At 38.7% G+C, this 25,000-nt stretch overlaps 1 protein-coding gene across 1 annotated transcript in view; it reads right to left on the bottom strand.

Annotated features, from left to right (window-relative positions):
* Positions 1–25,000, bottom strand: part of gfra2b (GDNF family receptor alpha 2b) — a 111,898-nt gene that overhangs the window by 25,835 nt on the left and 61,063 nt on the right. The window contains exons 4-5 of the mRNA XM_062435147.1: positions 11,581–11,780; positions 10,934–11,121 (exon numbers count right to left, since the gene is read on the bottom strand). Coding sequence (XP_062291131.1) covers positions 10,934–11,121; positions 11,581–11,780 — 388 coding nt within the window. The remainder of the gene's footprint in view (positions 1–10,933; positions 11,122–11,580; positions 11,781–25,000) is intronic.

Below are 25,000 nucleotides of genomic sequence, written 5' to 3'. Positions count from 1 at the left end.
GGGAGGAATATAGGAAGGGAGGAAGGTAGCAAGGAAGGAAAGAAGGAGGGAGGGAGAGAGGGAGGGAAAGAAGGAACAGTCAAAACAGACGGGGTCAACCCAGGAGGACGACACAAAGGTTAAAAGAAGTTCAATACATCAACTTAAAAGATGATGTTGTGTCAAAGTTGACTTCTTGTTTCTGACGAAAATCAGAGAGAAAAACCTCAGTTAATGCAGGTTCAACAAAGTACTTCTAACCAGACTTTAACCAACAGCCTGTCACATTATAAAACATCTATTTTAACAGCCAATTAAAACATTCACTCTCTTTTATGTGATGCAGAGTTTTTAAAGTTTTAGAAAGTGAACACAAGACAAGAGAGAGCAGATTGGTGCATTCTGACTCTGGTGTGTATCTGTGGGGATAAATCGTCTCTCTGTGGTTCGGATCTAATTATGTTGTGCAAATAACGGCAGAGTTTGTGTTTGTTGGGGAGTTTGAACACAGCTCGCGGGGGCCGCTGCCGAGCTCCCGCTTTGATTTATTGAGTCATTGTGCTTTAAATAATATGAAAAACGATGCAGTCACACCTCCGCCGAAGGTGTTTGTTCACATGTCTCCGACCTCGACGCTCATGTGCCTCTCGTCTCCATTCAGCTGTGTGTTTGTGTGTGTGTGTGTGTGTTTGTGTGTGTGTTTGTGTGTGTTTAGCTGCTTTGTTTTGTCTCCATGTTCTCTTTAATTAACAGTCCCTGAGCGGCGCTGCTCATTTGAATATTTACATATTTGCATAGATCATGAGCTTTTGAGCATGAAGGAGGAGGGATTGCCCTGCAGTCTCATCTCTGCTCATATTGCTTTCTGCTTCATCTCCTCCGGGTTTCACTCGCCTTGTTTCTCCTCATAGACGACATCATCCCATCACTCACTTCCTGTTAAGCTTCCTGTCGTCCTCTCGGGTCAAATTGACCCTGTTTGTTTTGACTGTTCCTTCTTTCCTCCCTTCCTTCCTTCCTTCTGTCCTCCCTCCATCCCCCTTTCTTCCTTCCTTCTGTCCTTCATTCCTCCTTTCCTCTGTCCTTCTTTCCTTCCTTCCTTCCTTCTGTCCTTCCTCCCTCCCTCCTACTCTTTCTTTCCTTCCTTACTTCTGTCCTTCCTTTATCCCTTCCTTCTTTCCTCTGTCCTTCTTTCCTTCCTTCCTCCCTCCCTCCTTACTTCTTTCCTTCTTTCTTGCCTCTGTCCTTCTTTCCTTCCTTTCTCCCTCCCTCCTTCCTTCTTTCCTTCCTTCTTTCCTCCGTCCTTCCTTCCTTCTCCTTTCCTTCCTTCTTCCTCCTTTCCTTCCTTCTATCATTCCTTCCTCCTTTCCTTCCTTCTTCCTCCCTTCCTTCCTTGACTGGAAGACAACAGGAGGGTTAAGCAAGCCGGGTAAATTCGGAAGAGCGCAAAGAAAATGAGATGAATCAGGGAATGCTCTTTGTGTAAACTCACACACACACACACACACACACACACACAAACACACAATGAGGAGGCCTGTTGCGTCCTCTGTGACCTCCCTGAAAAAGAGGCAGCTATTTCCATCACGGCTCCACCTCACCTCACTGACCGTGTAATGGAGCGATGCCGTTGCTAGATTGGCTTCCTCGCCTTAAAACACCGCTCAGCTGCAGCTGCCGGGATGGGAAAAGCAGTTTAGTGCCGCACGCTTCAGCGCAGGGGCGTGCGTGTTTGCATACATACCACCGTCATTAGAGGCAGTGTTCTCAGTCTGATGGGGGTCATAAAGGACCTGATACTCATAAATCTTCACGTCTGCCAGATGTGTCGAGATAGATACCGAACCTTCAACGGGTCTATTAGAAGTTACCTTCTTTGTCTCATGCTGTTGAAGGTCTCTAAGGGTCACTTCACCCAAATCAAAAAAGTATAGTGGCACAAAGTTTAAACTCCTTCAGTCCTCAGGATCAGGCTGGGTCGTTGTTTCAGTGTCGACACAAAGGCACATTTCTAATAAAAGTCTGAGTTGTCTTTCTGTCATTTTTATGTTTTACAACTATATTAAAATCACTCCTGTAGCTGCTTTAGATACTTCCTCTATGATTACTCATTTATTTCTTGATCCATGAGCTTTAGAGAGCTCTACATCATCAGTGTAAAAACCTGATGTATACGATCAGATAAATGCAGTACACAGAAAAACCACCAGGGGGCTTTTTATTCCAACCATAGACTGTATATAAGAAATGGACGTAACATCCGTGACATCACCCATTGGTTTGTGGACTGCTGCTCGGAGGACAATAGTTTCGGATCTGAGCAGCGCCATCTTGAATTTCAGGTGCATGCTGGGAAAAATAAAAACAGGGATTCTACTTATATGGGCATCAGGAGGAGCATGAGGCGCCCTCCTGAACCTGTGAACCAATCAACCTGTCAATCAACACGTAGCCACGCCCTAATGCATACCCTGCTTTATCGTCACATATAAAATCAGGGAGGCCAAAATGTCCCAAATGAACATCATACTGCATTGAAGAAGGCTTTAAACTAGCGATTGAGACCATAAACACATTTTGAAAACGTTTACTGAGGTTAGAAATCAAGTGAGAAGTTGGTGAATTCTCCATTGACTTGTATAGAGACGGAAGTCCTTTTGACACCAAATCGGTCGCCCCCTGGTGGCCTTTTGATAGAATGCGGTTTTAAGTTACTTCCCCGTTGGCCTCATTTCAGAGGTCGGAACTCCCCGCCTGGCTCAACCAGACATTTAAATAAAAAAATATTATTTTTCAATAAAAACACTATAAAGTGCCACGTTTTGATACATTGAGCTTTAAAATGTTCGCACCCTATAAAAGAAGAAACTGAAATAACATTAAGTTTCTATTGTTATACATCGTGAATGTGAAAAATGAGACGTGGCGCCTCACTTTGTTCAAGAGATGAGCAGCAGCAGCACATAAGAGACTGTTTATAGTCTGTCCGAAGCATCTGATGATAAACTCGCCGCTGTAATCCGGCTGCAGACGTATTGCTGCTGAAATGTGAAATCACAGCAGTGATACTCATCGCTTTGTTAGAGTTGTTGTTTTTATCTCAGGATCTTCACAGACTGTTTTTATGGCCGTTTGGAGGTGTGTGTGCTGGGGTGGAAGGTTAGGGTCAGGGTACATTCAATATTAAGGTGCGTCTTAAAGATGATGACCAATGTCTGATAGCATTGACTCATTAATCATTGAATCGATGTATCTTTACACACCTAATCCAGCTTTACCTCACAGCTAACTCACTGAATCTATTTAATATCAAAATTATACTTCTTGTTCACATCCTCCAAAGCATTATGGAAACTCTGGTTCCAAACACTGAGAGCATGATTATCCCCTAAATTGAAGTTAAAAAAAGGAACAAAGAAGAACAGCAGCAGGAGAGTTTAAATCCATTCATACCTCCCACACATTTCCTGGATTGTTTCACTTTGTTCACGTCGTCCCGAGAGTTCACAGCAGCTACAGGACCGTGACAGATGGTAAAAGAATATTTTTGCTGATTGCTTTGAGTATATTTCGGCTGCCTTGTTCTTTAATTATGAGACAGATGCCCCCCCCCCAACCCCCAACCCCCTCCTGCTGCTGCTGATGGATGTACAGGAAACGCTTCATGCTGGAATGAAAATCGTTGCTCTCAAAGTGCTGAGAGACAGCGATGTGTTCGCAACACAGCGTGTGAATATGATTTTACTTTTGACCCATAATTATGACAATCCCCAGCCTTTTTTTAAGTGGGCTGAGAACAAAATGTCCCTGAATACCAACATAAAAATGTAAAATCAACAAGAATTAACTGTCAGTCTTATCTTATCACTAAAACAGCAGAACAGAAGGTTGAAATTCCCCGATAGAGACTTCACTGTTTAGAGAGCGAGTCGGTCTGTTCTGTGGTTGAAGAGTCTGCTGAAGCCCTAATACATTAATACAGCAATGTATTGGATATGTTTCCGTTTCTGTCAAATGTAAATATCTACATGAATAATTAATCAAGTTATTAGAGGATGCACAGAAGTTTATTTTTAGTCAAAAGAAGCATTCAGCACAATTAAACCGGTTAATGACAGCAGCTGTGCTTCATTGATATTTAACCCTGTAAAGTCTGAACCAGCAAATAATGTCTAGAAAATTAGATAGATAGATAGATAGATAGATAGATAGATAGATAGATAGATAGATAGATAGATAGATAGATAGATAGATAGATAGATAGATAGATAGATAGATAGATAGATAGATAGATAGATGTTTTATTGATCCCAATGGGAAATTCAGGTTTCCAACAGCTCAATAAAAGCATAAAAGTAATAAAACAACAAAAAAATGATAAGAAAAAGACAATAAAAAAGGAGGTCTTAGAGTAAAATAAAGCCAATAGTCAATGGAGCTGATTATAGTCAGATAAGATAGGCAAGATAAAAACCATATAATGTCTTACAATAAATAAGGATACTAAAAGCTGTTAACCTAATAAAGTGCAAGTTGAAAAAACAACAATATTGTACAAGCAAGGCATACACTATTTTTAAGCCCTTAAAGGTTCTGCATAGAGTTCATATCAGATTTACAGATAAAAGAGCTTCTATACCTGCTCTATCTAATCTGATACACACATTTTCAACAGGAATTTACCATCAAATAAGATACTAAATATTCAGTAATTCAACATTGCATCAATCCACTAACTATTCCTATTGAGGTATCAGTAACTGTTTTTCTTACCTTCACTTTTTATAAACTTGTAACTTGTAAATTTCCTCAAAATTGTGGCTCACTGATTGACAGCGTTGGAACCAGGCGGGGAGTTCTGGTCCTCTGAAAAGAGGCCAACGCTGAAGTAACTTAAAACTGCATTCTATCAAAAGGCCACCAGGGGGCGACCGTTTTGGTGTCAAAAGGACTTCCGTCTCTATACAAGTCAATGGAGAATTCACCAACTTCTCACTTGATTTCTAACCTCAGTAAACGTTTTCAAATTGTGTTTATGGTCTCAATCGCTAGTTTAAAGCCTTCTTCAATGCAGTATGATGTTCATTTGGGACATTTTGGCCTCCCTGATTTTATATGTGACGATAAAGCAGGGTATGCATTAGGGCGTGGCTACGTTGTGATTGACAGGTTGATTGGTTCACAGGTTCAGGAGTGCGGACAGAGCTCTCCTTCTAGCTCTGCTTTGGTCTCTTGAGAAGAACATTTATCTTACTTATCTTAACCGATGAAACATGTGATAGCCTTCACTTTCTCTCTGTTTTCCGTTTCCTGTCACGAACACGAGTCAAAAAGATCATGTTTAAATTATGATCTATAATTCCCTCGTAGTTTCTGAGTAAACTTCCTCAAACTACAGACGGAGCATTTCCTCTCACCGTTCTAGTTGGAAAATTAACTGTAGGAGTAATTGCGTTCTTATTTGAAATGCAAATAGATTTTTTCTCTAAAGAGCCTTAGTCCAAAAACCTTTTAGAGCTCTCTCTAGGCCTTCTCATGCATTACTCGTGGCAAAGACCATATTTAATTATGCTTTCTGTCAATCAGAGCAGTCCCCAAGCAGTCACTTCCTCTTTCCCCCGCTCCCATCCCACAGCGGGGGGGCAGGACTCCCTCTGAGGACTGTCAAGACCCAAAGGACCTGCGGGATTCCTGTGATTATGCAGCTCTCCGGCCTTCGTCTGAGGTTAATGGAGGCTAAAAACAAAAAGAATGACTCTACTTTCGATTCCTTTTACAGGCAATCAAACGTGAATCATGTGGTTTTTTTTCTTCTGGTGGTCGGTCGGTGAGCTCTGCAGTGCTGCTCTTCTGTGTGCAGCCTTATTTCCCAGTTACAGATATTGATTTATTCATGCTCTTCTTCTTCTTTCTGTGCTGTAAGTCACACACACAGACACCTACTCAGAGCGAGAGACAAAGAGCAACATAAGCTGCATCACACAGCGAACACTGGAAGCTCAAGACAAGGAGACGGCCATGTTTTTATAGAACTATAACAATGTGTGTGTGTGTGTGTGTGTGTGTGTGTGTGTGTGTGTGTGTGTGTGTGTGTGTGTGTGTGTGTGTAAATCTACTGAATTATCTAACAGCAGCTCCTTGTACTGACACACACACATAATAACTGAAGGTTTACACACACTTCTCTGTTTGACTCGATGTGAAAACAGAGCTGAAGTCTTTTGTAACAGGACTGACTGATATTTTAATTTATTCTATTATCTAAAAAAATACATAATACAAAAATAATAATTGTGTATGTGTCCTGCTTTATAAATCTCTGTCACTGTGGAACAGTACAGTACAGTTCCACAGTGATGGAGATTAATAAAGCAGGACCATTTATTCTCACAGCTTCATAAATCTGCCCAAAAATAATTCACCTGCATGTTTCTGTCTTTATGCAAACACACAGTTTTAATCATGAATCTACAGAGTTTTATTAAAATGGTGTTAAGCCTCTTTATGTGCTGTAAACTGTGGTAATCGGTAGGTAATGTCACAATAATTACATCATCAACTCATCGTACAATAGCGTAATTATTGACACCATCATGTTTATATACGGACTTATCGTACCTCAGTATTGCAACACTTCACATTAGCAGCTAAGAGGCTCTTCATGTCCTCCATTCCTCACTGCAGGAGAATTAAAGATAAATAACTCTGTCAACAACCATAATGGCAGTCTGTGTAGCTCCCACTCTCCAATCCCACCCTTTGCTTTATTAAGCTATTATATTATCATTATATCAGTGGTATAAAATAATCTTTCGAGTGACAATAATATTGTTTATCGCGATTATTTCGGAGACAATATATCGTCCAATAAAAGTAGTTATTGTGGCAGGCTTGTGGCGCATGTGGACAAAAAAACTCTAAATATCTGGATATTTTTTTCAGGTGAAATTTTAAAACCTGAAAATGCTGAGTTAGATATCATACACATATAAAGTATATATCTAACTCAGGCCACATACACACATATAGTCAGTGTTGGGGAAGCTACTTTGCAAGTGTAGCTTGTAAAACTACAGGTAGTTCAGCCTGACAGTAGTTTGAACAAACTACAGCTAAAAAAGTAGCTTTAGCAACTACTTATACTCATTATACTCATTTAACTCAGTGTTAAATAAATCAAAATGTGGTGTATATGAAACTAAATATAATAGCCTACAAAAAATTCACATGCCAGCAGAAATATGCCTCTCAACTCAGTTTCATTTTTTTAAAGAAAAAAAGCTGGTCAACATACTGTAGGTTCACCATAGACATGTTGGGTAATCTATAGATATGTTGGGTAATATAAAGAGAAAATGAAAATCCCCCAATACCCACATGTAAATCAGAAATGTAAATCAGTCAACAAAAAATTTAATAAAAAACCCAAAGAGGCAGACATATTCTAGATCGGTGTGTCTTGAACAACAATGTTGGCGCATCGTGACATGATTCATGCCTTTTTTCAAAGACAGCTCTGGAACACAATAATGGTAAAATAGATTGTATATTATATAGGTCTTTTTTAATAAAAAAATATTTCTTGTTATTGGCCAAAATGGTAGTTTGTAAATTGAGTTAAACTACAAAAAATGACCCAAAAAGTAGTTGAAATACTTGACGCAGCACAAAATATGAATGTCAGGCCACAAACACATAAAGTATCTAACTCAGGCTGTGTGATGGGAGAGAGGATCGCCTCCCAGCAGCTCAGACTGTCTCTCTGAGGCCAAAACCAGCTTTGCTGTTTACAGGTTTATCTGAGCATGTTAAAGCAGCGTGAGATCCTGAGTCCCACATGGAAGACAATGTTAAACACAACAATCTGCCACAGGAAACACATGTGGAGGGAGTGGTGGAGGAACAACTGTCTCACTGGATTTGGTGACTTTTAACACTCCTCGAAAAGGAATCGCTGCTGTTATGTTTTTCTATATCTGGAGTGTCAGTGTTCAGTGTCGAGGTCTTTCTGAGCAACTGAGACCCAGCTGGGTTTACTCTACTCTGTATAATTGGGTCAGGTCAGGTCTCATTTTACTGCTGTGCTATGTCCCGATACCCCGAGTGTATGTAGAATCGGCTCTGATCCAAAACTGTGTGTTTAGAGGAGAGAGAGGAGAATATAAAGTGTGATGTGAAGAGAAGTGAGGAACAAGTTAATGGAAAAAAACAACTGACACATCAGCTGTTTGGTCCAATTTTATGCAAATAGTCGACAAAGAAGAGAAAATAAAATTCTGCCAAAGGAATTAAAGCAACGACATCATGCAAATAAGACAACAGTGTGTTGTTGGGAGTAGGGCTCGGTATCAATACCAATCAAAGTAACCTTAGACTATGTTTACACGGAAACGATCTGAACAGAAAACGCAAAAGCAGCGTTGCGTTCTCACTTTTTATTCCGTGTTTAGACGAGCGAAATCTGGGTGCATACCGTGACGCAAAAGTTTGTGGAATTCAATGTTGTATGCACACAACACCACAAAGTCCACGAGCCTGTGTAGAACCTTCCCTCTACTTCTCTCCCTAGTAGTGCGAAATGGAAAACCAAAACATGGCTAAGAAGCAAACAAAAACTGACAGGTTAGCTTCGATTTTGGTTTGCAGAGTCTAAGCATCGGAACGTGTTATTGTTCTCTGCTGACTTGATTAGAAACAGGAACTGGTCATGATACGGCCGTGGCGATTCACGAGATGAACTTGGACTCCACATCTCTCCCCCCTTCTCTGTCATTGTCGGCCCGCTGCAGCAGACAGGTATCAGCAGAAGGATCGGTACGTGACGTCACATTGAAGAGTGTCTGTTACCTAGGTTACAGCTTCAGACTGCAGCAAAAACTCTGCTGCATTTAAGGCAGACTTTTGCGTTTTTACCCTTTAGACGGGAACGCGCTGGTGGAGCGTTTTTAAGATTTCCACTCTGGAGGATGGGTTCACTTTTTTGCGTTTTTAAGCCTCAAAAACGCCGTCACCGTCTAAACTAAAGGCACATCCGATAAAATATTTTGCCATTTTCACCCGCGAGCGTTGTCGTGTAAACAGGGCCTTAAAGTGATACTGATACCAACTGAGTACTTCATTAGATACCCATCATGTAAATAGAAGCATTAAATTGCATAAAATTCCACCACTCCTCCACAAATTCATTTTCAAAGTCTTCAAATTATTAATATTTATCAAATCGAAGAACTCTTGTGTTGATTGGCTGTCAGCAAGTCCATACAAATAGTTATATTTTCTAACTCTGGGTGTAAAAAGGATCGATTGCAGGTATCGTTTGATGGGAGACGGTTAGATACTACTTGGTGTGAATTTCGAATGAATTGAGTTTCATAAAAAAAAGAAGTTTACATAATTTGTTTCTTCAATGTTTAACTTAAGGCATTTAAGTTTGATCTTTGATTTACAGACACAATGAGTAATTACACACCTCAAACACACACACACGCACACACACACACACACATATATAACAATACACAATATCTCATATTGGAAGACAAGCAGAAAGTGACCTCCACCTCCCACACACACACTGAAGTACACTGAGATTTTTCAGAGAAATCAATTAAAGCGAACAAACAGAAACACACTCTCAGTTTTCTCTCAAGGTACCGAACGCCGTCAGAGAGAGAGAGAAGGAAAAGAAAAGACACCTTTCACTCTCAGTTTTTCTAATTGCTGAAGATATTCGCACTTGAGCTGAAGAAGAAAACCAACAACACCGGAGCAGTTCTGTAACCTCGGCCTCAGCCATGACGTCTGAATCCTGCATCGATGCACAGGTTCATAGTTCTTATTTATTTTTATTTATTTAAGAATAAAACCGATTTACAACACTGTTAAAGATTGTATCTGAAAAGGAAAACAAGCATCAACAAGCAGTTCTCTTCCAGTTGTTGAATTCATGTATTTAACTTTAATTTCTGGAAGGTTTATTGGACCTAAGATAGCATGACAGTTTCAATGCCTCCGCTGATTTGGTGGGGGGGGGGGGCAAAACTGTTATACATGTATGTATATACATGTATAACAGTTTTGCTCAGTTTAATTGAGTTTTTAGCTTGTATGTCCTCAAGTTTTCAACATCAGTGATCCACAGATATGAAAACTATGTTATATTTTATAAGCCTCACTGATGTCCAAAAAAAAAAGAAAAACTGAGCAAACTGAAAAAAGATCATATTCATGCATCTCATCAGTTTTATTCTCCATCTTTCATCTTTTATTGAGCCTGTTTTTCTTTAGAGTTTTGGCAAATTTACAGCTTGAAAAGTCAAATGAATCATTAACAGCTTCTGTTTGCAGTGCAACAAAACCGGATTAATGTGATACCAAAGAAAATTCATGATGAGCCTCTTTTTTTTTTTTAAACTTCTCAGACTTTTATTTGTGATCGTGACATCAGAGACATTTATAAACCCTGAAAGCAGTAAAACCATCATGTGTGTTTGTTCAGATTTGACTGAGTTCAGAAGTCCCTGCTCTTCCCTCTTGAGTCTCTTTGCCTCTCTGCAGCTACACAAACCCTCTGCTGAACTTCTCTCCTGATCTTTACCTCTGCCTCCATCGCTATGTATTTATCTGTCAGTCAGTCAGTTATGTGCTTTGTCCAGAGCTGTTCTTTCTACAGTCAAGGGCATCTCAACTGGAAAAAGTCAGCGATGGAGGCGGCAGAGTTAGTCACTTCCTCCACTTCCATCTCCTCTAACCTTTAAAACCAGTATTTATCAATCAAACACAATTTTAACCCAAGTGTCTACCAGATGTCTTTGCAATTAAACCCTCCAGCAGCTGATTTCACTGATTAGTTCCTCCTCTCACTTGATAATCAAGTGAAAAGAGCTGCGTTCTGCTGTTATGCATGTGTGTGTGTGTGTGAATAAAACACGTGAAAGGGGGCCGAGCGTCTCACCTGCAGAGGGCGTCGGAGCGGCAGATGCGTCGTAGCTCCAGGCAGCTGGGTCTGTGCCTCTCTTGGTGGGAGCAGGATGGGACGATGGTGCGGCGGCGGCGCTCGGCACACGCCTGGTCGGGGCAGGAGCAGAACAGCAGGGGGTAACTCAGCTCCCATGAGACCCGCTCGAAGAACTGACGCAGAGCCTGAAGCACAAAGAGTTCAAACATCGTCATCGTCATCGCATTAAGTTATACTATTACACATTACTACTGTCTGTGTGGAGCATCAGGTGTGTCTAGATTCACTTTATATATTTTAAAGATTTTATTACAAAAGAGAACAGTGTTTAAGAGTAGGCTTAATATAAAAAGTTATAATGTAAGATCATGCCAAACTAGTTGATATGGAGTTTTATTGAGAATTTAGTGTTTTTAAGCAAGTTGAATTATTTGGTACAAGGTTTTTATGGTTACACCACTTAGACATTTTTGCCATAATCCTCTAATATATTCTCTCAAAATGGATTAAAAGCAGAAATTTGATGCTGGGTCGTATAAGTTTATTTTCACTTTCGAACCCCTTTAAATTTAAACTAAACCACATAGACACAAAAAAACCTCACAGACTCGTATAAATCTGCTCAGATTTTGATGCTTTCTCACCTTCTGACACCTTTTCCGGCTGCACGGCTCCTGATTGGCCAGCGCCGGCTGAGGGGGCGTGGCCTTGCTGCAGATGGAGTTGTAGGCCGAGCGAAGGCGTTTACACGTCTCGTTGAGGTTGCACGCCTTCGCCGCGTCCAGACACGGGTTACAGGGTTTCCCCGCCTCGGAGCAGGGGCTCATCTTCGACAAAGACGAATCTGAAGAAGAAGAAACACAAAGAGAATTTTAACCGTTTTATAGAGACGTTGGTGATTTTTTTAACCTTCGTGTCGCCATCACGGGTCAAACTGACCACGTCTGTTTTGACTGTTCCTTCTTTCTTAAGTCATAAACTAAAGTTGGACATCGGTAGTAAAGAATGTTGGACTTTTTAAGGTGTAATTTACGTCAATTTCTGCAGAGAAGCTGCAACAGTTTTTCACCACACTGGAATATCTAGTCTAGTTTATAGTCTTTTTATTCTACTTATTTGTTTTGATGGGGTTTTTTCAAATTTTGCTCTACTTTATTTTATCTAAGTTTTACCTTCTAAGTCAAGCTTTAATTAAACTCTTTTATTTCACTTTTGTTTTGTCTTTTTAATCTATTTTAACCAAGTTTGTTTTTACTCTTATTTTTAATAAACTTTTTCTCTTATTTTCTCTCATTTTTTAAAATGTATTTCTTATATTCTCTTATTTATTTTACTTTATCTAAATATTTTTAAACATTTTTAACAATCTTATTTTTTCTTTTTCCCTTTTCTTCATGTTGTCACTTATTCCGTCTTATTATCAGCTTGTCAACGAGCTGTGAAGCACTTTGAACTACATTAACCTTTATGAAAGCTACTATATAGATAACGTTTTATTGATTGATATAAACTATAAAAATGTGTCTGTTCTCTGTCTTTGTGAAGCTTCTCCTTCCTTTTTTCCTTCCTTCCTTCCTTCCTTCCTTCCATCTGCCACCTTCACAGACGACTCGGAAAACTTGATATGAAAAAAGAAATAAAGAAGGTGAAGAAGCTCCTCGGTGCTCAGAGTGTTGCGGAGTCACAGCGAGATCAGACATGAGATGTGTGAATGTCACAGCGAGCGTGAACACATTGCACACTATCTGACTGACTTACTCTCTACTGTAACTCCTCAGCACAGCTCATCACATTACATGAGTGTAATTGGAAAAGACATCAGTGACCCTGACCTGGAGAAGACCTTTAAAAGTGTGACATGACAGCGTTTCTCCACTAAAGTCGACCAGAAAACTCACACTTTTTTTTTTTTTTATCAGTAAAGCAGCTAAAAAATCTACAGAAGTGTTTTATTTTGGAAGGAAATTAAATGTTTCCTGTTTTTACATAAATAAGACACGTGATGGTTTATTCTGTGGGTTTGTAGAAGACTGATTTTATTTTAAAACCATTGTAGTGAGGACATTTTTGCATTATAGGGACATTTCTAAATTATAGGGACGTTTGTACTTCATGGAGACATTTGTACGTTGTGGGGACATTTCTGAATAATAGGGACATTTTTGCGTTATGGGGACATTTCTGAATTATAGGGACATTTCTACATTGTGAGGATATTTATGCATTATGGGGACAGGTTCGTAGTCCTGTCCCCATAAATCCTGTTCTGCATTATGGGGACATTTCTGAATTATAGGGACATTTCTACATTATGGGGACATTTGTACTTCATGGGGACATTTGTACGTTGTGGGGACATTTTTGCGTTATGGGGACATTTCTACATTGTGAGGATATTTATGCATTATGGGGACAGGTTCTTAGTCCTGTCCCCATGAATCCTGTTCTGCATTATGGGGACATTTCTACATTATGGGGACATTCCTGCATTGTGCGGACATTTCTAATTTATGGGGACATTTCTGCATTATAGGACATTTCTACATTATGGGGACATTTCTGTATTGTGGGGACATTTCTGCATTATGGGGACATTTCTACATTATAAGGACATTTCTGCATTATGGGGACATTTCTACATTATAAGGATATTTCTGCATTATAGGACATTTCTACATTATAAGGACATTTCTGCATTATAGGGACATTCCTGCATTATGGGGACATTTCTGCATTATAGGGACATTTCTGCATTATAGGACATTTCTACATTATGGGGACATTTCTGCATTATAGGACATTTCTACATTATGGGGACATTTCTACATTATAGGGACATTTCTGCATTATAGGGACATTTTTAAATTATGGGGACATTTCTACATTATAGGGACATTTCTGCATTATAAGGACATTTCTGCATTGTGTGGATATTTAAGCATTGTGGGGACATTTCTGCATTATGGGGACATTTCTGTATTTTGTAGACATTTCTACTTCATGGGAACATTTTTACATTATAGGGACATTTCTGCATTATAAGGATATTTCTGCATTATAGGGACATTACTACATTATGGGGACATTACTACATTATAGGATATTTCTGCATTATAGGGACATTACTACATTATAGGACATTACTACATTATAGGACATTTCTACATTATGGGGACATTTCTGCATTATGGGGACATTTCTGCATAATAGGGACATTTCTGCATTATAGGGACATTTCTGCATTATGGGGACATTTCTGCATTATGGGGACATTTCTACATTATAGGGACATTTCTGCATTATAGGGACATTTCTGCATAATAGGGACATTTCTGCATTATAGGGACATTTCTGCATTATGGGGACATTTCTACATTATAGGGACATTTCTGCATTGTGAGGACATTTCTACATTATGGGGACATTTCTGCATTATAGGGACATTTCTTTATATTATTAAATTAATATATAAGTACTTTATATTATTAAATTAATATATAAGTAATTTATATTATTAAATTAATATTTAAGTAATTTATATTATTAAATTAATATATAAGTACTGCATATGATTACAACAAATCTCTGAGCTAAAAACACAGACAGAGGTAACAGAGAGGCCACTACTGTGAGCTGTCATCACCTCCATCTGTGATGTCAGATTTAATTAAATATGATTATGACCACAATTAACACGTGTGTGTGTGTGTGTGTGTGTCTGTGTGTGTGTGTGTGTGTGTGTGTGTGTGTGTGTGTGTGTGTGTGTGTGTGTCTGTGTGTGTGTGTGTGTGTGTGTGTGTGTGTGTGTGTATGTGTGGTGTCAGCGTGAGCTCAAAGGTTATCTGCAGTGGAAACAACATTGTGTGAAGTTTTGATTGAACACACTGACACTGTAGTATTAAATGCATGTATGCACACACACATACACACATACACACTCACACACACACACACACACACACACACACACACACACACACACACACACACACACACACACACACACAGACGCATGTTATATACATTAAGGGCACTTTTTGTCCCTGTAAGGGAGGCGAGTCCCCACAACATCACTCAGTAAACAGATTTACGTCCCCACATTGTGAAAAACATGTGGACCCCACACACACACACACACACACACACACACACACACACACACACACACACACACACACACACACACACACACACACACACACACACACACACACACACTCAGTCTCCCTGTGTACTATATATGCAGGAGTTTCCAGGAAGGGAAGTACTGTATTCCTCTGGAGTATTTAATTATCAGTGACAGACTCTGATCTAATGGTGCATGTTCCTCACACTCAAACGTGTACTGAAAGATCACACACACACACACACACACACACACACACACACACACACACACACACACACACACACACACACACACACACACACACACACACACACACACATCATGGTGCTGAGTTACATACATTACATTAGTGAGTGGATCTATCTTCGGTACAGTCGCAGCTCCTTCGGGATGCATCGTAATAACTTTGATGATCAGCTGATCTGTCATGTGACACAGATGTCAGCTTTAAATACTTCATGACTATAACACACTAATGACTCCCTCATCTGCTTCACCTGTACTATGTGTTCACTGCTAACTTGCTAATGATAGCATGATGGTCCTGCTCTTATTTATTGCTATTTATTCTTTCTATTGATTATTGACTTTCTATTTTTTTACTGTCCACTTTGCTGCTGCAATAATGTAAAGTTCCCCACTGTGGGACTAATAAAGGAATATCTAATTTTTTCTTTAATAGTTTTAGTTTATATTGAGCTCATTTGTTGTAAAGTTGTGTTTCATGTACTCTAATTATATTCTTCTATCCATTGATTGTTCAGTGTATAAAGTGTTGATCATTATTCCCTGAAGCCAAAGTGAATATTCAGATGACAGAGAGTCTGAAAACAAGCAAATATTCACATTTGAGAAGCTGCTACCTAAGAATTTTTAGCAATTTTGCATTAAAAAAATTACTGAAGCAATAAATAGGCTATCAACCTCTGGAGCCACTAAAGGTTTTACACTACTGTTTCATTTATAACACCTGGAAACACATGCAGAGGTGGGAAATGACTGGAGTTCACTTTTATATTGTGTCGTAATGAGGAGAGAAAATGTGTTTTAAGGTGTTTTAAGGAGTTTATTCTTCACAAAAACACCAGTATCCCTCATTTTCATGGAGAGAGGAGTCAGAGTGTCTTTTCAAACTTCATCCAACAGCACAGAAAACATTTGACAGACAGTCAGACAGAGGAGGAGACTGAAGGAGAGACTGAAGGCAATTATATCTGCAGTAGAAGACGAGCTGTGATTTGTATTAATCACAAACAGGAAGTCTTAACAGCGTCTTTCTCTCAGGTCACACAGATAAATGAGTCGACCTCGTAGACTCAATTAACCTCCACAGTCACTCAGTTCAACGGTGAAGTTTTATAGCTTCTTGAATTCATTAAAGAGCTTTTATATAAAGGGTCGTTCCTGTTTATTACTTTGGTCTGAGGTCTTCTTCATTGGTTTTGATGCTTCTCACTGCACACACCCAACAGTTTATTCACATTATCTTAACCAGTTTATTTAGAGAGCAAACTCAGAGTCAGTGCACCTTGAGATTTCACTAATTATCGCTCATTGCAAAGGAATGTTGTTTTATCTTCCGAGAATGGTTAGAGAAATAATAAGCAACATGTTTTAAAGTAAAGAAAGAAAAAAGTAAAGTTTAACAACTGGAAGTGATGATTTGCCTTCTTTGTGTAGTATTTGCAAGAATAATAATAAAGATAATATTAATAATTATAATCACATGACAGATGAGAGGTTGGACAAATGTGCAAGCATAGTCCGATATTTGACTCTCTGGGAATATTTTTACCTACATTCGCCTCAACTTTATTTCAATTTTGTCCATTTTTAAAATCAGATTAAAGATACAAGTAATATAAAATCACAATAAGCAGGATTTCTTCTTAAAAGCTAAAATTCAACAACTGGAAGTGATGATTTGCCTAATCGGTATAGCATTTGCAAGAATAATAATAAAAGTAATTGTAATAATAATCTCATGCCAGATAGATCTGAGGGGTTGGAAAAATGTGTATATGGCTCAATGACGTATAAGGATTTACAACAACTCAATGTTAGAATAATAAAAACAAGCATATCTAATGCAGTAGTTCAAACATTCAGAATGTTGTGTACCTGAACATTCATATTATAAATGTGAAAGTGATTTTAGTGGGTTTTTCTAGATTAATTGGCACTGGCCTTAAATAAAGTCATGTGGTGCGACCATGATTCATCTTGAAATAAATTAATTTACTTAACACGCTTCACATCTTTTTTTACAAGTTTTCAGTAATATAAAGTGTTTGGAAACAAAGTATTTGCATTTTTTTTTTTATGTTTGTAAATGATGATCTTTTATTTATATAAGATATTTCAAGATGAATCATGGTCGCACCACATGACTTTTTTTAAGGCCAGTGCCAATTAATCTTGAAAAACCCACTAAAATCACTTTCACATTTATAATATGAATTTTCAGGTACACAACATTCTGAATGTTTGAACTACTGCATTAGATATGCTTGTTTTTATTATTTAAAATTGAGTTGTTGAAAATCCTTATACGTCATTGACCCATATGAACAAAAAACTTTGACAAAGTGTATGATAATGAATCGCCTTCTCTGTATAATATTTGCATGAATAATAATAAAAATATAACAGTAATAATAATCACATGACAATTTGAGAGGGTGGAAAAATGTGAAACAGTTTGATGTGGATAAACTGACTTTTGACTTGCAGGGATCATTTTCACCTCAACTTTTGGAACTTTGACAATGTTTATGATGATGAATCGCCTTCTCTGTGTAGTATTTGCAAGAATAATAATAAAAATAATAGTAATAATCATCACATGATAGATAGATCCATCTGAGAGGTGGGAAAAATGTGCAGATTTATAAAAATGTGATGTGGATAAACTGACTTTTGACTTGCAGGGATCATTTTCACCTCAACTTTTGGAACTGTGACCGTGTTTAATATCAGATTTAACTGGATATAAATAACAGAAAATCACAACAAACAGGATATCTTCTGTAAAAGTTCTCATCTACCATTCAGAGTCCTTCACCTTGAGAACAATCTGAAGGGATTTCTTCTCCTCGTCTTCTTCGTCCCTGACAGATAAAGTAACAGCGAGCTCAGATTCCTGCAGGACGCGGCGCTCTTTGAACAATATGCACGAGGCTCTATCTGCACACAACGTCCAGGAAAAACTAAATGAAAAGAAGCTTTGAAGGAGGTTTGTGAGGAACTTGTTATGAACAACATTTGACGAAGCGTTCAGGGACGCACCGGGGAAACATGTGCTGCTCGGAGTCCATAAATAAACTCTCCGGTGTTCAGTGTTTCCTGCTGTAACGCACTCGGTTAATTGAGCACGTTTGGTCTCCGAGGAGCAGCTCACGCCTCCTCACATCCGAGCTTATTGATTCTGTGAAATGAGGCAGGCGTCCAACCGCTGGAGGCACACTCGGCTTAACGCTGCGTGCATCTCTGTACTGTTACAGTTTGATGCATTTGTCTTAATGACTGCAGAGTGAAGACTTCACACCTCCAGCCGCCCTCGTCTGCAGGTTAATATCAGCCTCGGCTCGCTGTAACACGAGGGCTCGCTGTGTTTAACCCAAAGCTTGTTTGCACTCTGCTAAGTCAATGCTGGAGCTTAGATAGTAAATGTGACTGAGAATGCTGCATTAGCATGAATAAATAAATGCACCTAAAGTACTTCAGTGATTTAGACTATATCTGCTTTAAGTGTTTCTACAAATCTCTGTTTTCCTTGAACTAACTGGACTAACTACAACGCCGAGCCAGCATTTACACATTCACACACTCTGGAGGCTGTTTTGGAAAAAGCTCTACTCTCAGGGATGGTGTATATTTTCACTGTATTATTATATGTGCAGTATGCATAGGGATACTGAAATGGTGCAAAGTCAAGGTTGGAAACATATTGAAAAGAAATGTGTCTCCTCCCCCAAAACTTTGTCTGTATGCAAATGATTTAATATCCAAGGTACATATTACTAGTAATTGTTTTTTCTCTTATTCTATTTTCAATACAAAATGTGTCACTACCGAAACACATAAAAGGGGGTATATTGTCTCGTTATAAACATTTTTTTTTTGCAATTTTATTTAAAAAGTGTTCAGAGGGAAAACAATAACAATGACAATTTTAACAATATTTCAATTCCAATTCTTTAAATTCATTGTATTTTGAGTTCCATCTTTCTTTGTAAAGGGTCTGAACTTGATCATACTGATTTCAAAGTTAAGGATCCATTAGTTTTAATACACATACATTAAACCAAACACTAAAATAACATCTAAGTCGGTACTATAGAAAATTATTATACATGTTTTGTGTTTGTTATGTACATTGTGATCTATTTGAAAGACTCATCAAATCCTTCAGCTGACACCTTTTGGGTCAGAAATGGCTTTTATTTATTTATTTATTTTTCCCTTTTACTTTGTTGCCGTTTCTAAGGGAGATGAAGAAAACAAGGTCATATAATTATTTACTTTATTTATGTGTATATGACTTTAATGACTGAAATAAACTAAACTAAACAGTTTTAATCTGGACAGAAGGCCAACACAGAGAGAAAATACTGTGAATATGATGTTAATATTGTACTTAAATGAAGCTAGAGGACTAACAAGACACTGATTATTTGTTTTAAATGGTGAAAATTAAAAGCAGAACTTGACGAAATGTAATTATCACATTCCAGAGTTGTAAAATAGAAGCACAAAGCAGTAAAATATTTGTTATTTAATTTGATTTGTTCCTTTTTCAGCCATTCTGAAATGCCAAGCAGTCATATCACAAACCATCAGGTATGTCTACTGTCAGTCCCTGATACACAGACCGAGGTGGATAGAAAGACACATATAATAGTCAGCAAAAGGAGTTTAAATTTCAATATAACTCTTTAATAACTGACTGGATCATTCATTGTCTCCAATCGAACCCTCTCAGTTTGGTTTTATCTTCTGTATTATTGGGTTTTTTTTACACTTTCCAGCCTCCTGAACATCGTCACCTGTTGACTCACGAAAAACAACAGAGGAAAAAAACCTCATGAATTAAAAGTAAGTGCACACACCGGCGTATTTCCCACCAAGGACACAGAAGAGAGACTGACTTCTGAAACCATCAGGACTCAAAGTGCAACATCTGACTCTCCTCGCAGTGAATGACTGAGTCTGTCACTGTGATATCTTCATACAGCAACACATTTAAATAGCAATGCTTTGATCCATGAACTCTGTCTGTCCTTTCCAAAACAGTTACAAATGATGTGATAACGCTATGCTTAAGGTCTGGTTAAATTTGGGAGAACATCACGGTCCAACTGAAAATTAAACTGCCTTTCATTTGTCCTGCAGCAACATTTCCGCTCTGAAAATGAATATTCTTGAGTTCTCCTTTGAGAAAACATCAGAAACCAAAAAAGGGGAGAAATGTATATTTTAAGTTCTTTGATTTCCTGATGGTGCCGCTTAGTTCGATTAAATACCATGCTATCATTTTATCATCTTATGTAGCTGGAGTCCTTATTTCCATACAGCAAATCAAATCTTATCTCTAAAAAAGTGATAACGTGTCGTTCAATCAAAGTCAGAGACGTCACACTGAGCCTGATCGCATCCTGCTGCACAACAGACTCTGAACAGCGACCCACATTAGTCTCTTTCTTATCTAACTAACAAACATGAACAAACGTCTTGATCTGCAGCTTGTTGAACGAGCAACCAAACAAATATTAACTGGGGAAAAGTGACTAGAGAGCGGTTCAACTGCTGTCAATCAAACACAGACACCTACACACTCCAGCTGCTGTCAATCAAACACAGACACCTACACACTCCAGCTGCTGTCAATCAAACACAGACACCTACACTCCTCCAGCAGCTGTCAATCAAACACAAACACTGACACACTCCTCCAGCTGCTGTCAATCAAACACAAACACCTACACACTGCAGCTGCTGTCAATCAAACACAGACACCTACACACTGCAGCTGCTGTCAATCAAACAGACACCTACACACTCCAGCTGCTGTCAATCAAACACAGACACCTACACACTCCAGCTGCTGTCAATCAAACACAAACACCTACACACTGCAGCTGCTGTCAATCAAACACAGACACTTACACACTCCAGCTGCTGTCAATCAAACAGACACCTACACACTCCAGCTGCTGTCAATCAAACACAGACACCTACACACGCCCCTCCAGCTGCTGTCAATCAAACACAGACACCTACACACTCCAGCTGCTGTCAATCAAACACAGACACCTACACACTCCAGCTGCTGTCAATCAAACACAGACACTGACACACTCCAGCTGCTGTCAATCAAACACAGACACCTACACACTCCAGCTGCTGTCAATCAAACAGACACCTACACACTCCAGCTGCTGTCAATCAAACACAAACACCTACACACTCCAGCTGCTGTCAATCAAACACAGGCACCTACACACTCCTCCAGCTGCTGTCATTGAGTTAAAAGAGCTTTTTACTTCTATTTAATCATAAAATATATTTACACATTGAGTTGAACTTTAAAACTATTGCTTTTATTATTACTTTTATATATTTATGAGTGTGTGTGTGTATATACTAACATATTTATGGTATCATTTATGTGTATTGTGTGGATTGTTTTATCACCTTTTTATGTTTTATTTTGTGTATGTACAGCATTTATGTGACTAATATCTGTGAAAAGCATTATATAAATACATTTTACTTGACTTCAATTACTTACCATTAGAAGATGATCGTGGTCATGACTTTAAGGAACAAGGAGGGAACAATAATCTCTCTAGGTAGAGTGTAATGACCCTTTAATGCAGCGTTTCCTTCCTTTATTACTGCACATTAAAATAATTTATGTTTTAATTGCAATTCTTTTTAATCTTTGCCTTTTTGCATCATTTCCCAGGAGCCACAACAGCATTTCCTCTTGCATGTGTTCTCTGTGCTGTATAATGACAATACGTTGTAATTGAACTGAATTGATGTTTTTGTTGATCCGTGCATGTCCTCCTCATTACCTCGACATTGTCACTGCAACATGAGCAGATGTTAATTCAGAAGGCCGTCTGAAAGAGAAGAAGCTCTAATTGTGTGTTGACATTAGCTCGACACGTAACTGCCTTCAAATAGAGATGTTTCCTTTTTCCACTGAGATATTTGCATTAGAGTCAGTCTCGCTGTTTAACCCTCTCAACCTGAGGCACCTTCTCTCATCTCTCACCCCCTCCTTCCTTCCCCCCCCCCCCCCCCCCCCCCACTCTCTCTCCATCTTTAATGCATTGCTTGGCTCGTATTACCTCGCAGCGCAGAAAAGAGAAGACGAAGAAAAGGAAGCAATAGGAGAGCAGCATTTGAAAGGGAACAGATATATATAGAGAAAAAGAGAGCAAGTATCCAGGGCAAGAGTGCGGGCCAATTAGAGAGTTGCCCTAGGTCGTCCTGTTATCTTTCTCACACACAGCCTCAACAGGATATACACACAAAGCTCTGCCCTGGGGTGCACGCACACACACACACACACACACACACACACACACACACAATTACACTTACACTAACACATATATACACACAAACCACTCACTCACATAATGTTTTATTAAAACAGTGTGTGCTCTAGTGTCCGCTCTACAGCACACACACACACACTGATATAAACAAACACACACACACACACACACACACACACACACACACACACAAACATATGCACACATAATATATATATAAACCACTGAGACATGATCTAACAAGGTCAAAAGCAGAACTGGAGGGAGGAAGTGGGCGTGAGAGAAAGACCGGGGGAATCGGAGAAGAAAAAGAAGAAGAAGAAGAAGAGAGGACTAAGAGGCCTGGCTGTGACACAGAGAGAGAGAGAGAGAGAGAGAGAGAGAGAGAGAGAGAGAGAGAGAGAGAGAGAGATGAAAAGGACGAGGCGAGACGTGAAGAACATCCGAAGGCAGAGAGGGAGACTGTGGGAGTCTTTGCTTTGGTCGCTCAGTTATAAACAAACATTAATGTTGGTGTGACGGCACCTGGAACATCGTTACTGTCGGCCTTTAAAAGAGAAACAACCTAAATACTTTAGTCTGGAGCTTTTCTGTGAGGAGCTGCAGTGATTTCCAACATTAATGTGTGTTTACAGACAGTCAGAGAGTGCTGCTGCATATTAGTCTTTAAGTAGTTAGTGGTTCAAATTGCCTCCGTTGGGGCTGAAAGCTACGAGTTTAATGTGCAGTACAAAAACAGTCAAAACTATCTGCTTCTCTGAGATTTAATAGAAACAATTTTCACTATAAATATGAGTGTAATTATGACTTGAACATGACATATCTAGAATTCAGAAATGTGTAATTATGCTAACTCAACAGAAAAGAACAGACAGTCTTTATTGTACATGAACAACGAAACAGAAAGAATCTTTATGGTGCTTATAAAAGATAGAATAAGTATAAAAAATAATATTTAGTGCTAAAACTGAAAGGAAAGTGAAACACATGATACACGCAAACAAGACATTTCACATGCTGCTGTCATTGCTGCACAATTTCCCTCAATATTACACAATAAAAGTGTTGTTGCAACTATACACAATCAGGTTTTTGGAGCTTTTTAGAACAATTTTGGAGTTTGCATTAAGAAAACTGATATGATGATGATATTTACACGTTATAATGCAGCATGAATTTATCAATTTATTTCAGTTTCCTGTGTAAAAAATGTCACATAAATCCTTTTGTGTCTGCAGTGGGAGCCGATCATCTTACTCATGATGTCACTCGAGCCAGTGTTGGTTTAACCTTCGTGTCGTCCCTTCCTCTTTCCTTTTTCCCTCCTACCTTCCTTCCTTCTTTCCTCCCTCCCTCCCTCCTACCTTCCTTCTTTCCTCCATCCTTCCTTCCCTTCCTCCCTTCCTTCCTTCCTTCCTTCCTTCCTTCCTTCCTTCCTTCCTTCCTTCCCTCCTTCCTTCCTCCCTCCTTTCCTTCCTTCTTCCTCCCTTCCTTTCTTGACTCGAGGACAACAGGAAGTTTAATATACAGTAAAAGAAGAACAATCTGCTACTCTGAGATTTAACAGTAACAGTTTTCATTCGTGTAATTACATGATTATACACAAATTAATGTGTATAATTGTATAATCATACGAGTAAAAATATGCTGTGATTCAATAGAAACAGTTTTCACGTATAATTATGAGTGTAATTATGACTTGAACGTTGACATATCTAGAATTGTGTAATTATGCAGACTCTAAATGCTTTGAACACAACTTTAATGTTAATTTATTTCAGTCCTTTCAGTTCTCTGTGTAAAAATATCTAACATAAAACCTTTAATGTCTGCAGAGGGAGACGATGATGATGATGATGTTGGGCTGAAGACGACGAGGTTGGAAAATAAAATAATTAAATAAATAAATAAATAAATAATCTGCGGGTGTGGAGTTAGAAAGAAAAAGAGGTTAGCAATGAGGTTGCATTGTGGGTAATGTAGGCACCAGGTGTGAGTTGGATGATGTTAAAAGAGTGCAACGCTAAATCTGTGGAGCCCTCTTTAAATTTAGTTATATAATTAATTTACATATATCTTTAATATTGTGAATATTATTTATAATATTCAGAGTTAAAAAGTTCCACTGTTCTTCTAATATCTGTTATTATTCTGACTTTTGTGTGATTTTAACCCTCCTGTTGTCCTTGAGTCAAGGATGGAAGGGAGGAAGGAAGTAGGGAAAGAAGATCCGAGCAGACTTTTGCGTTTTTACTCTTTAGACAGGAACACGACGGTGGAGCGTTTTTACGATTTCCACTCTGGAGGGGGGTTTCACTTTTTAGCATTTTTAAACCCCAAAAAAGCCGTCACCGTCTAAAT

This window comes from Scomber scombrus, chromosome 15, assembly GCF_963691925.1.
Source record: "Scomber scombrus chromosome 15, fScoSco1.1, whole genome shotgun sequence".
Taxonomy (NCBI): Eukaryota; Metazoa; Chordata; class Actinopteri; order Scombriformes; family Scombridae; genus Scomber; species Scomber scombrus.
Note: the sequence above shows the minus strand (reverse complement) of the source record. Positions and strands in the feature narration are given on the sequence as shown.